Source organism: Plasmodium gonderi (assembly GCF_002157705.1).
Source record: "Plasmodium gonderi DNA, contig: Chr10, whole genome shotgun sequence".
Classification (NCBI taxonomy): domain Eukaryota; phylum Apicomplexa; class Aconoidasida; order Haemosporida; family Plasmodiidae; genus Plasmodium; species Plasmodium gonderi.
The window spans coordinates 249,144-264,172 of NW_021628935.1; the positions used below are offsets into that span (position 1 = coordinate 249,144).

The following is a 15,029-nucleotide window of genomic DNA, read 5'->3' on the forward strand; positions in this document are numbered from 1 at the left end:
TTTATTTTATTTTTTTCATTATAGTTTCATCAAAACGATAGGAAATCGGTTAATTTATTCGATTGAACAATTGTTCTATAAAAATTTATTATTTTTCTCACACTTATTATTGTAACTATATTCCTTTTTTTTTTTTTTTTTTTTTTCGTCTTCTTCTTCTTCTTTTTCTGCTTAACACACCCAGATTTTTGTTTTAACAGTAGGTATTTTTTTTATTTATGTTGATTAACTTACTAAATTGTGAATTTTTTACAGGGTTAAACTGAAAAAGGAAAAGAAAGCTAAGCCAAAATAAACATGCCACACATAACTAAAAGATACAAAATTATGTACCCATTCAGGTATGTAATCTGAATGCGTGCACACAAAATTAAAAAAAAAAAAAAAACGGAAAATCATTGTTGCTATATTTAGGGGAATGTGAGATGTCTTATAGTAAAGAAAGAATTAAATATAACATCCAGGAAATTTTTCCCTTAGCTGTTCAAAAGATATGGGCGTGAATGCATCATAAAATGTGGCACTTTCTTGTGTCCTCTTTTTTTTTTTGACTTCTTCCTTTTAGCTTTTTCCCATTTCCAATGTGTCAATAGTGACAATGATAATAATGTGCATAAAAATTACGTTTCCCAATTCGGCTAGCCATCCGATCTCATTCTTAGACAAGTGAAGTGTTTAATTTGTTACGCGTTTGGATGTTGTCCCGGTTATGAGGTCACGTGTGCGCACAGATATGGACAGGCACAAATATGAACAAGTATAAATATGGACAAGCACAGATATGGACAGGTATAAATATGGACAGGCACAAATATGAACAAGTATAAATATGGACAGGTATAAATATGGACACGCGTAAATATGGACAGGTATACATACACACACGTATGAGTGTGCACACATCCGTACTCAAGTAGGGGAGGAAAACCTCATGCGACCTCCTCTCCCATCCCTGCTGCTGCATATTCTCTCTTTTGTGCCTCACCAATTGGGGTCAAATCCGCAGGAATATCGTAAGCGGGAAAATAAGCCAAGTCTGGTCTTAAAACGAAATTGAGGAAGACAACCAAACCTCCATATCCTTCAAATAAGGAATTAGGTCTATCTGGGACATTGTAAAACTTGTCAAAATATTTAATACAAAAATGAGCATATTTTAATGCTTTAATATACCATTCCCTATTGCTCGTGTAATTATATAGGTACAAAAATACAAGTCCATTTCCTGGTATTCCATGACATAATCCTAGCCCTTTATATAATAATCCTCGATCCCATATCAATAGTCCCATTTTTTCAATAAAATTTTTATTATATTTGTTAAGAAAATGGCTTGGTGCAAATGGACACTTTAATAATTCAATTATTAAAATGATAAAACCTACATTTCCATGACACCACTGAACTAATACATCATTTTTTTTATGTGCTGGATTTTTTTTTATAGAAGAATATACATTAAAATCTTCTGTAACATATAAATTCATTATTTCATCTGTTACTTGATATATTAAATATAAATATTCATTTAATTTCTTCACTATATCACTTCTACATTTTAAATGTTTTGTATCATTCACATTTGAGTCACTGCTGTCATCAAATCCTTGTAAAGCTTCACAAAAATCATCCAAATTGTGATGGAAAAATAATATCAATTTATATAAAACTAAAAATATTCCTGCGTATCCATGTGCAGCACCTAGGTATATTTGTTCATGCCATTCAAAATATAACGAGAGCGAAGTTATGTTCCACATTGTCGTACTTTTTAACAAGCCATATTCAAATATGGATGTCATCATGATATATAAATTTTTCAAAATCATGTATTTGTATTCTGATTTTATCCATATATTTCTACAAAATAGAAAGGAATATATACAACCACATTTTCCATATAACAATTCACATTCTCCATTAATAGATGTTAATTCCTCCTTATTCTCCTTTAAATAATTAACCAATAATTCTATATATTTTTCTACACTTGATGCATTTTCTAAATAGTAATGTAAAACGCTAGACAAACTGTACAATCCTGTTGGGCCCTCCAAAAAAGAAATCGCATTCTTCCCTTTATACGTCTTTATTTTCTTTATAATATTATTTCCAAATTGTAAAAATGTATAGTCATCATTACTTTCATATAGAATAATGTCCATATATAAAATTCCTCCTATTCCACAGTAAACAGATTGGCTTGTATAGTATTCCATCTCATTATTTAATTTAAAAGTATACTCGTTAATTTTTTTTTTTATTAATTGCCCATCGTTATCTGACTCCACAAATTCTTCCAAATAAGTGTTTGAGATGTATCTCTTATTACTGTGCATCATATTTTGTGTTGTATATATGTGTTTGAACTTTCAGATTTTACAATTTTTTTGTACAGTGAAAATATCACAACACGCACCAAGGGTGCTGTAAAATATCACACAGCGCTCTTCTATACACAATTTCGTGTGTAAGTTTTCTTCCTTTTAAAATATGAAGTTCCACTAACCCCTCTACGTGGTTCTATTTCTTCTTCATTGATCTTATAAAAGAATTCCTTCATACCATACAACACCACGCCATATCATACCACGCTTTTTTTTTCTTTTTTTTTTTTCTTTTTTTTTTTTTTTTTTTTTTTTTTTTTTTTTTTTTTTTTTTTTTTTTTTTTTTTTTTTTTTTTTTAATTTTTCCATTAAAATTGGTTCTAGAAAAAATAGGGGATTTTTTTTTGAAAAAAAATTTTTCAGTTTTTTTTTTTTAAATTGAAAGGTAAAAAAAAAAAAAAAAAAAAAAAAAAATTGTACACTTAATAACTTTAATAGAAAAATTTGAAAGGGTTGAATTTTTTTTTTCCACACAATAATGGAACATTGAGCTATTCCTTATATTTCTCTTCTTAATGCTCATTTTTCCTTCTTACTTTGTGAAAATGCATAAGATAAGGCTAACGTGTACATGTGATTCGAATTAGAAATAGAGTAAAAAAAAAAAAAAAAAAAAAAAATTTTTTTCTATTTTTTTTTTTTAAAAGGGTCACCTCTTTTTCTCCCTTTTTTTTTTTTTTTTTTTTTTTTTTTTTTTTTTTTTTTTTTTTTTTTTTTTTTTTCTTTTATTTTTTTTTCTTTCTTTTCTTTTATTTTTTTACATTTTGCCATTAAAATGGTTCGAGAAAACATAGGGGACTTTTTCTCGAAAAAAAATTGCTCAGTTTTTATTTTTTAAATGGAAAGGTAAAAAAAAAAAAAAGAAAAAAGAAAAATTGTATCACTACATACTTTCATAAGAAATTTGAAAGGCTGCAATTTGTGTTACCCATCAAGAACAAAATAAAAGTACATAACTGCTTATAAACAAAAATTTTTAAATGAAAAATATACCATATATATATATATCATTTTTTATGCGTACATGCTGAAATGAACATCACGTGTCGTAGTACATGAATGTGTTTCTCCTGAAAATGATAAAGTATATGCACAATTCAGAGAAGTATATGCTATACATACATATGTTCTGTAGGTGATACTGTGTGTAAAAGCTAATCCAATGCCTACTACCATTTGTCCGGAACGCGAAGCATTATGACAGCGTATAGAAAAAAAAAAAAAATGATCAATTTAAATGTGAAAATTTGTTCTTACTCGAGTAAAAACAAAAGCACAAAGGAGAAATATATTTTTTACTAGCCTCAAAAAGGATTTGAACGAAATGTCTTGAAATGCAGATCATATCAAACGTTATTATCACCATGACAAATTGTTCATAATATGAAAATTACACCATTTAAAAAAAAAAAAAAAAAAAATTAGATATGTTTACTACGTATATTCCTCTTTTTTTTTATTATTATTATTTTTTTTTTATTGTTGTTCATGTTATTACGACGGTGATATAGTAACTGCTCTTTTTACTTTCACACAGATTCTTGTTTTCTCCTTTTTTAACAATGATGATGTGCCATTTTTTGTAAAAACGATAGAGGTGTGATTACCACTTTAACAACCCTTTATGTGTTATATATATTTAACTATACATATCTTTGCTACTGGTATTATCACGTGTTAGCATAACCTTTAAAAAAATGTGAGCCCTTATATTCATTAATACCCACGGGGATAAGGATACAATGTGTTTGCTAATTTTATTCCGTATTTTGCACAACACAACAAGCACGATTACTTTCACCTCATCATAAATGAGATTATATATTCGAATATCTAACAAATTTTACGTGGTCTACACGGGAATGGCAAAAAGTGTGTGTAAACTTGTGTGTGTGTATAACTTTGTGTTTGTGTACTTGTGTTTGTGTCTACATGTGCGCGCGTATACTTGTGTGTGTAATGCGATTATCATCGTGCGTACATTTGCATGTGTGCAAATGTGACAATTCTGTAACCCAGGGGTGTCCCATTTTAACTAAATTTCGTTAGCAAGAACGTAAGATTCGCCAACTTGCTTGGGGAAATCAATATGACCAAAATTAAATAAATAGCTTGGTCATTATAAAATATAAATATGGAAAAACAAAATGGAATTGAAGCTAAATTTCTGTTAAGATAGCTAATGTGGGGTTCTCTCAAGTTGCTGAAATTGGGCGAGGGAACGGAATGAAAAAAAAAAAAAAATAAAATAAAATAACATGAAAAAAATAAACAATTAAATAATCGCCTCCCTAAATAATATTTTTCATTTTAAGCATTGAAACCATTGTTGCTTCTTTTAATTTTCGTTTATGTTATACCTCTTGCAAATACTAATTATTTCTCATATAAAATCATAGGTCATATTTTATCTAACTGCAAAGGGGTTAAGTAAATAAGTTGAAAACTCCCACGTGATTCAGAGTGTAGAAGTAGAATAATATAATGGTAAATTGGGTGAAAAATGGAAAATGACAAACAACATATTTTGCTGAACAGTTTAAGATAGGAAACAACAACAAAAAAAAAAAAAAAAAAAAAAAAAAAAAAAAAATAGAAAAAAAAAAAAAAATAAATACATAAAATAAATCTGCAAAATAAATAAGAAAAATGATAAAATAAATAGAATGTACTTTTCACGGCTACAAACCTTATTCATGGCGAAATTTCCGTTCTGCTAATGTAAACGTACAAAAGAGAAAAGAAAAAACAATTTAATGATAATACCCCATTTAAAAAAAAAAAATAAACGTTTTCGAAGGTGACGTTTAATGTAAAGCGCGAATGAAAAAATAAATTAGCTCTTCACAGATTACACATGGAAGTTAAAAAAAATAAAAGGATTTGGAAAATTTCTCTACATTTTCCTACACACATAACAGGTGTGGAGTTCTGTGTAGATATATATATTTATATATTACATACATTTGTACATACTTGTATACCTATTTCTGTGCTTTTACTCATAAATGGCCCCTTCAATGTGTAAGCAAAATTAACTTCAAGGAATCAGAAAAAAAAAAAATGGGAAAAAAACCTTGATATATGAATTTTGAATTTTTTTATCCAGTTCTCTTTAGGAATCTTTTAAGGGATTTTTAACAGTGTGTAAAAAGGTGTAGAGCACAAGGGTAAAGAACTGCTAAAATGTGGGAAGATTAACTGTTCAAAAGGTTAAGTGATCAAATGGTTAAATATGTAAATGCTTAAACGTTTTATTTTTATTTTATTTTTTTTGTACACCTTTTACAAGTTTTTACAATATTAAAGATGTTATTTTGTTTTTTTACTTTTATTTTTTCCTCTTTTTTATGTGTATATGACCATCTCATAATTTTTAGAAAATTATAATTTTTTTTTTTTTTTTTTTTTTTTTTTACGTCCAGTTTTTATTACACTGTTTTTTCGATTTATTTTGATAGTATTTTAAGCCCTACTGAGAATCTAGTTCGACATTGTATTTGCTTGTTATTTTCCCATTTTACCATATTACGTGATTGTGTTCCATTTATTTATTTTTTTTCTTTTTCCATTTTACTTTACATATTTTATTTCCATTTACCTATACTCCTTCTCACTCACCTTTTTTGTTCGTCTATCATATTTGCATATTCATTTAACCATTTGTTCACCTGAACATTCTAAGCTCCCTCCTTGTTTTGTACCATTTTCGTATGATAACAAAATTTCATATTTTTCCTTATGTTAATTACCCTGTAAATATATTTAACCTTACAGTTGTACTTAACCCAGTCGATATGTCAAAATTTTTAATGAAAGTTTTTTTTTTTTTGTTAATGCCTTTAAAATAAGCATTTTTAAAACTTTTTTGTGATCATTTGTGTCATTTGTTTTATGGTAGACTCAAGTTTTCCTGTTCACGTGTACACTGTCCTTTCTTTTTCTTTTTTTTTTTTTTTTTTTAAATTATGTTTAAAGGGAAAAAAGAGAGATAAAAAAAAGTTCGTATATACATATATATTTATATATATATATATATATATATATATATATATATATATATATACACGTATACATATTTACGTACCCTTGTATATACATATCTACATATTCATGCACATACATTGTATATAGAACAATAAATTTAATTCTCCTTCCCAATACTATACATGCTCCCTTCCTCACTCACTCGTACGCATGTATGCATGTTTAAATACATATGGATTTGTGAGTTGCCATGTCCATTACTTTGGCTTGTGAATAAATATTTTTCGTAAAGTATTTTTGTCTAACTTGCCACCAAAGTAAGAATAAAAAAAGAACAAGGTGATAATAAAAAAAAAAAAAAAAAAAAAAAAAAGGGAAACGCAATAGCAAGAAAAGTAGTAAAGGGAAATTGTAAAATCCGTACCAAAAGACGGGATAAACAAAATTGCAAAAACAAAAAGTTGATTAAACAGATACCTTCATCTGATCGCACACATATCAAAAAACAAAAATGGCTTTAATAAATTTTAAAGAAAGGATTCAAATTTTGTTAAAGCTAAAAGAATCGTTAATACCCCAAGTAGACGGGAATTTTGTAAAAGACTGGGAATCAGAAGCATTGAACTATCAAAACAATAGCGAAAACATTATAATATACTTAAAAGATATAAAATTTATAGAAGGATTAATTAACCCTATTTCAGCCCAGTTAACCTTCTTACGAATAAATTTACAAAATTACGAAAATATGTCAGAAAAGGAAAAAGATAAATTTAAAAGATTGTATGTTTTAGCAGCGTTAGGCTTAATTGCAAAGTTAAAACTTGTTTTATTTTTTTCTACATATATTAATGCAAAGGAGAAAAATCACAGTAAAAATTTCCCAGTTTTGAATGAAAATTATTATAACGCGGAAAATTATAATTGTGAAAATAATTATGAGGATAAAATGAGTTTAATGAACAATAGTTGTGATCACTGTGTAAATAATGACGATCAGAAAAATGCTTCTTTGTTTAATCAAGTGGATGATTATTACACCCAATTTCATGCTTGTACTGATGATTACAAAGAAAATATTTTTAATATGATGGCCCTTAATAGTATACATAATTACAATTCGCAGGTCAGTAATGATAAAAGCATAAGTGATAATGAATACATGGATAGCACTTTAAGCATGTATGACAACTATGTCGACATGGCCAGCAAAAGTATGAACAGCAACCAGGTAGGTTCTACACATGTAAACGCCAATCATATGGGAAGTAATGACATGAGCAGTAATCACATGGGTAGTAATCACATGGAAAGCAGTTACATGGGCAGTAATCACATGGAAAGCAGTTACATGGACAGCAATCAAATGGACAACAATCACATGAACGGCAATCACATGAACGGCAATCACATGAACGGCAATCACATGAACGGCAATCACATGAACGGCAATCACATGAACGGCAATCACATGAACGGCAATTACATGAACGGCAATCACATGAACAGCAATCACATGAACGGCAATCACATCAATAGTAGCAATAACAACTCTCTATTTCTACAAAACATAGAAGATTATACTTCAAACAAGAAAACTCACTTTGCACCGGAAAAAAATGAAGGCCAACAAAATATACCCGTTGTAACATCAAAGAAAAGGAATTCACAAGTGTCGCAATGTCAGCGCAAAACAATCGACTTGTTAAAAAATTCACACACATTAAATGGCATAAAAAATAGTCAAAATGAAAGAATGCAAAATTATGAGCTCTTAAATAACGAAACACAAAGATTTCTGCAACAAAATCAAGATCAAATTTCGAAGTATATAAATAATATACATCAAAATATTCACGCACCTAATAATGAAAACATCGAATTGAATAATTTTAAGTCGAATATAAATAACTATTATGAATATGATTATGATAATAGTCAGGAAAATAATATTCTTCAATCTTATAATAATGAAATTTATGGCTTAAGTGATAATGTATATAAAAATAGTTACTTTCTGTGATAAGGAATAAGAAGTATTCAAAGAAATTTATGATTCATAGATTACGTGCTTCGTATTCCTATTGAAGACAGGAGAGATGTCCAGTAGGGACATGAAAAAAAATAATAAAATGATAAAACAATAAAACAATAAAATAATAAAGCAATGAAACAATAAAACAATAAAATAATAAAATAATAAAATAAAATAAAGCATGCAGACCATAACATTAATGCATGTATAACCACGTCGAAATTTTAGTTTCGTTAGCATCATTAACCAAGTTGAAAACCTGGATCTGGAATAATGTTTGGTTTTATTTTATTTTATTTTTTTTTTTTCATTATATATTGTTCTTTTTTTCCATTTTTCTGTTCTTTTTTTTTTTTTTTTTTTTTCCTTTTTCTACCTTTGTGTTCTTTCAAAATTATTCGTAAAATCTTTTAAAGTATGATATGGTCCCTTCACTGGCTATACAAAAAAAATTTTCTTTAATTTGTTTTAAGACTTTTAATATCAAAAATGTGTAAATTTCGTGTAACAAATTATGTTTATAAAATTATTTTCCATTAGTGCAAAAGTGGTTTGCCTTTTTTTTTTTTTTTTTTTTTTTTGAATTTCCATCCACTTTAGTATGTGTTAATTTTAAAATCCAAAGTGTACTTAATGAATGATGATTCAATTGCAAAACCATTTTATATAGTGTACCAATCCTGTTGTGTATATATATATATATATATAGTCTTTCTCACATATATCAGTTTAATTTTTTTTTTAACAGTTTGTTGTATTTTCTCATTTAATGTTTCATCAAACTATCATTATTAACAGAGAATGTTTTATCATTGCCGTTATCTACAAGTTCATGTTTCATTCCTGTGTCTTTCTCTACTTGGAAATGTGTCCGTTTTGTCCTAACCTTTGAATGACCAGTGTAAACCTTACTTAAACAATCAATACAACACTTTTGTTTCGATTAAGAAAGATCTATATATATTCAACCGTGAAATCAATTTAAAAAAAATTATATATTTTTTTTTCGTCCCTATATGACGAGTTATATATATATTGCTCTTTTTTTTTTAAAAGCATAAAGTTTAGGAATTATTTAAAAACAGTGTTTATAACTAATTATGTATAGTTGCATATACAAACACGAAAAAATGAAATAAGCGATTGGAAAGGAGTGGATAACACACAACTTGTATTCATGTTCTCATGTGTGAGAGTATGCGATTTAAGAATTTGTTTTGCAAAAAAACAAAAAAACATTAATTCAAATGTTTAGGACAGATTTAATATTTTGGCCTTTTTTTCCTTAGCGTCTCCTACGAAGGGGGTAAAACAGATTTTCACATTTTCACACTTTCACACTTTCACACTTTCACATTTTCACACTTTCACACTTTCACATTTTCACACTTTCACACTTTCACACTTTCACATTTTCACACTTTCACACTTTCACACTTTCACACTTTCACACTTTCACACTTTCACACTCTTGCAAGTCTCCACTCATTTGCACGTAATTCCTCATGCAAATGAAATACTTGCCACTAAATTTAGACGGGTCTAATAGAGGCAGTTACTACAGCATATTGACAAAAAAGGCAAGTTACTAGCCCTTTTTCTCAACTGTATTTAGACGTGTGTGTTGTTGCATATAAATATGGAAAATTCATATCGCTTACCTAAAAAAAGTTCCGTTATTTCGATATGTGGAGTTATAAAGAAGTATTGCTTGCTATTGTTCTGTTCAATAAATTCACAAAATCTTTGCATACTGAGGGAAGGTAGTAAATAAAATAACATTTGTGTTTGCAATTTACACATGTGGAAATATATAAACTATGAACATGCGAAATGAGGAACACACATAATTAAGACCACAGATTAACTCCGGGGGAGTCTCGTTTTATGTATTGTTATTCATCTCCTATGAGTGATTCGTTGAGTATGTTTCGAAACTATTTTCTATTTTCTCTCCTTTTGTGCGTATGGTTTCGTTTTCTCATTTTTTTCATTTTCTTCATTTTTTTCATTTTTCTCATTTTTTTCATTTCTCGCATTTTTTTCATTTCTCGCATCTTTTTTCATTTTTCTCCTTTTCTCCCTTCTTTTTTACTTCTTCACTCGAGTAAGCTCGTCCATGTACACATCAAGCTCATCGAAGATGTGGAATGAGGAAGTTTCTGTGAGGGATAACGAAGCTAGAAGGGCCATCTGAATTGTTGACCTTTCACCTCCAGACAAGGAATTAATTTCCATAAAAATATTATTGGAAAGATCTTGATTAACTGAAACCATAACTTTTAAATTTCTGTTTACATCATCAAATTCTATTTTCCCTTTGTAATTATTCATATTTTTTAACATATTTTTAAAATGAACCGTAATTTTCTCTTTTGTTTTTTTTAAAACATGAAAAAACTTCGATTTTCGTAGCTTTATATTAGCTAAATGCATATCGTAGTTATTTTTTAAGTCCATTATTTGTTTCATTTGTGCATTGTAGCTCTTTTCTTCATTTGCATATTGTTCGATTAAATTATAAAAATAGGCTTTTATAGAATTATCTGTATTGTCTTTATCGATAAAACCGCTTATTTTAAGAATTTCTATGATTTCTTTCTTTTTTTCACATCTTTTTTTCCATAAAATATCTGAACAGTTCTCATCTATCGTCTCAATTTTTTGCTCATTCATTTCAACAACGCGAGCACCAATTCCCTTATCAACCTCATTATTGGCATCCACATTATTGGCATCCTCATTATTGGCATCCTCATTATTGGCATCCTCATTATTGGCACCTTCATTGCAGAAAAGTCTATCGACTTTTCCATCACTTAACGATCCACTGCTTATATTCGTGCCGAGATTCAAAATACTTTTTATGTGTTTTTCTAAATTCCTTAGAACCTTTATTTCGCTTTCCTTTTTCTTATTACAAGAATTTACTGCTAATTTATAGCTACATTCCTCATCACTGTCCACAACATTTTCATCCTTCTTCGAAAGAACAAAAAACTTGTTAAAATAACTCAAACTTGAAAATGGAACTTGGATGCAAATTTCTTCTACGCCCATTATATTATTACTTGGGTTCTCCACTGTGAAGGTAACTCGTATTGTAGTTTCTTCACCTGATTTATCATTTTTTTTTTGATGCAAAAATTCACTCTCCTTACTCTGGGTCTTCTCAATCTGATCATTCTCCATTCGATTCTGTACATTATCATTTTCATCATATGACGACCCATGTGAAGATTTATTTTCAGTCTGATTTTCCACACAGCGTTCTATGATAACATTTGTTATTAACACATTGGATGATCTCCCTCTTAACACTAAAAAAGGGTTCTCTAAAAGTACATGCAAAAGAGAGAACCCATTGGTGAGGTATTCAAAATAAACACTGTGTAATTTGTTTATGGCTACTAGAAAGTTTTTCTTATTTTTAAAAGCAATTTCATCATTTTTCAATTTGTCTTTTTCAAGTTTAAGTAAAACTTCACATAAATTGTTATATTGTTCGATCAAGAGAGCAAATTTTTCCTTTTTCCTTTTTAAATATTGCCCATGTGTTGATATTAACCATTTATGAATTGAACAAGTATCAAGGGTTCTTTTTTTTTTTTCATTCAATGTATGCATATATTGATCAATTTCGTCTACATATTCATTCATTTCAATGATGTCTTTGTTTTTTTCTCTAATTTCTAAGTCAAGTTGTTCTGAAAAAATATTATCATGATTCTGTATCAATTCTTCAATGTTTTTATGCTTATATTTCAACTCATCCTGTGTATATTGGCATTTCTTTAAGGATTCATTAAGACTCTCTAAAATATTTCTATAAGTCAATAACTTTTTTGACATCATAATAATTTCTTCATTTTTTTCAGTTTTTCTTTTTTCTAATTCCTTTAAATGGTCTTCATTATTTTTGAATTCTACATTTTCAGAGTCCTCCTTATTTGGTTCGTGAGAAATGAATAGAGATGTCGAAGCGCTAGGGTTACTTGAATCCATATTTTTTACCATATTGGCATCTGGTTGTTCATTTCCATTTGATTTATATAAGGACCCTTCCTCATTATTGATGTTTAGAAAAGTAGGCTTTTCATAATAATCTTCTTTGAATGGCTGATAATGCAAACCACCATTTGGAAGTACCTTCACTACAACAAATTCTTCTACGACATAAATAGATTTAATAATTTTTTTATCATTTTTTCTTAAAAGTTCATGTAATTCTGTCGAATTGTTACATACCAATGTTTGAACAATTTTAAAATTGTCATATAGGTAAAATAGGAGAGATGTTGGTAATAGATCAATATTTAAAAATGAATAAATCGTGTTGCCATTAATTTTGTTCATAATGGAATGAATATTTTGTAACAATGTTTTTCTGTTTATATGTTGAAATGCGTTCGTTACAATTATATTAATCCTATTTTTATTTTCTATTTCCATGCTACTTAATTTATTTTTGTCTTCATAACAACTGACAAGCCATGCAAAAAATATATCTCCTAAATGCTTTTCAATGATAGATAATATTTTTTCATTTATGGTATTCTCTTTTGGTTTTATGTATTCACCTACAGGACCTATGGGTTCATACTTAAATACGAAATCTGGATTTTTCTCTTTTAATGGAATACTTTCAACCCTTTCTTTCGATATAAGAACACTGTTTTTTCCATTTGTGTCTAATGAACCTGGATCGAGAATGGAGGACGAGAATGAAAAGCCAGGTTCATCAGAAGAATTAATAATTCGATAATTTTTCATAATATTATTTCTAAAGGAATAAATATCATATCCATATGTATATATTTTTCTCTTAATTTTTGTATTTTTTATTTTTTGAATTTTGTTGGAGTGTATTTTTATAGCATTGATTTTTTTGTTTATCTCTTCCAAAGTGTTATTATTTTTGTTTATTATATATTCCATCTCATAGATATGATTTTCTCTTTTATTAATTTCTGTTTGTAATTGTACTTGTCGTTCTTTTTCTTCTTTCATACATTCATTTATTTTTTCCATTTCTGACTCGTATTTATGCAAATATTCTTGTAACAAATTTTTGTTTTCTTTCACTTTTTCAAATGAACTCAAATAGTTAGTAACTTCATTTTTACGATTGATATAATCTTGCTTTAGTTCATTTAACTGGCAAATCATATCCTTATATTTTTCAATTTTCTCAATATTTTTTTTCAAAAATAGGTACACATGTGTATCTCTTTCAATTACTTGCTTGAGATATAGTTTGAGATCTTCAATTTCGTTTATGATTCTTTTCATCTTCTTTTGTATGCTAATAATCACTTGTTCATTTTTCAAATTTTCTGATTTTAAATATTCGTTGAACAAAATAATCGTATTTTTTAACAGACTAAAAAATATAACCATTTTGTAGTTATCATCAAAATTTCTTAATTTATCAAATTCGTCTTTTAACATTTCGTTTCGTTTCTTAAGCCTTTTCATCTCTTCTACTTGTGGTGCTAATAGTAATTCTTTTTGTTTTATTTGCAAAACACAATTCTGCAGTAGTTCATTTTCTTTATCAATTTCCGCTTCTACAATATCTAGACCTACAGAATTCATAAAAAATTTATGTAATGCCTTTTCATTTATATTACTAAAAAATTGTTTCCCCTTTTCTTGATCTAAATAAACACATGGGCTTCTAATATTTAATTTTATAAAATTCAAATAATTGTCAATATATGACTTTTTCTTAGCACATTTATTTGAATTCTCTCTTTTTATTAAAAAAGCCTTTCGATTACTATACTCAGATTGGTATTTGTTTCCAGGTGTTACACTTGCTTCTCTGCCTTCTTCTTCAACTGGATGAACATATGTGCAAGTACCATCAGTGCTGTTATGTTTTATTCCATAGAGGAAAAATTTACTAGTGTGAGAGGTTAATACTCTCTTTATTACAATAATATCACCGTATAACTCTCTCTTATATGAATTTTTTCCAGAATTGGATAAAAATATTTCGATATAACAAACCAAATTCTTCTTATTCTTATCAAAATCCTTTATATAATTTGAAAGACTTATATCTCTCCCCGCGTGTTTTCCTTGGCTTCCTAAAGCCACTGCAACCGCTTGGGCTATGGCACTTTTTCCCTTCCCGTTTTTTCCTATTATTATGTTTTTATTCGAATTAAATGACAATTCCAAATTTTCATGGTTTAAAAAATTACGAATTCGTAATTTTATAATCTTTCCCGTGCTTCCATAGAAGCTTACCAGATCGCTATCCATCAGTGTGTTCATGTCACTATCCTTCATTGTGTTCAAACCGCCCAACTCTTCGCCTCCATCCGTTTCTGCTTCTGCTTCTGCTTCTGCTTCTGCCTCTTCTTCTGCCTCTGTTTCTGCCTCTGCCTCTGCTTCTGCTTCTGCCTCTGCTTCTGCCTCTGCTTCTGCCTCTGCCTCTGCCTCTGCTTCTGCCTCTGCCTCTGCCTCTGCCTCTGCTTCTGCTTCTGCCTCTGCTTCTGCTATCTCCTTTTCATCATGTCCATCCTTCATATTTTGAATCCCGCCCCTACTAGCCACTTTCACGCCTGCCCCTTTTAACACATTATTGCTGTGAAAGTCAAATGAATAAA

At 28.6% G+C, this 15,029-nt stretch overlaps 3 protein-coding genes across 3 annotated transcripts; 1 reads left to right on the forward strand and 2 right to left on the reverse strand.

The window, feature by feature from the left end:
* Positions 1–929: 929 nt before the first annotated feature.
* Positions 930–2,342, reverse strand: PGO_100600 (G-protein coupled receptor; the record flags this gene model as incomplete). The annotated part of the gene is made up of 1 exon (XM_028688091.1): positions 930–2,342. One exon carries the CDS (start codon positions 2,340–2,342, stop codon positions 930–932), a length of 1,413 nt encoding a protein of 470 aa, XP_028543892.1.
* Positions 2,343–6,885: 4,543 nt separating this feature from the next.
* Positions 6,886–8,397, forward strand: PGO_100610 (hypothetical protein, conserved; the record flags this gene model as incomplete). Its single annotated transcript, XM_028688092.1, has 1 exon — positions 6,886–8,397. The coding sequence occupies one exon, from the start codon at positions 6,886–6,888 to the stop codon at positions 8,395–8,397; it is 1,512 nt and encodes a 503-aa protein (XP_028543893.1).
* Positions 8,398–9,660: 1,263 nt separating this feature from the next.
* On the reverse strand, positions 9,661–13,440 carry PGO_100620 (hypothetical protein, conserved; the record flags this gene model as incomplete). The annotated part of the gene is made up of 3 exons (XM_028688093.1): positions 9,661–9,704; positions 10,071–10,162; positions 10,505–13,440. 3 exons carry the CDS (start codon positions 13,438–13,440, stop codon positions 9,661–9,663), a joined length of 3,072 nt encoding a protein of 1,023 aa, XP_028543894.1.
* Positions 13,441–15,029: the final 1,589 nt, after the last annotated feature.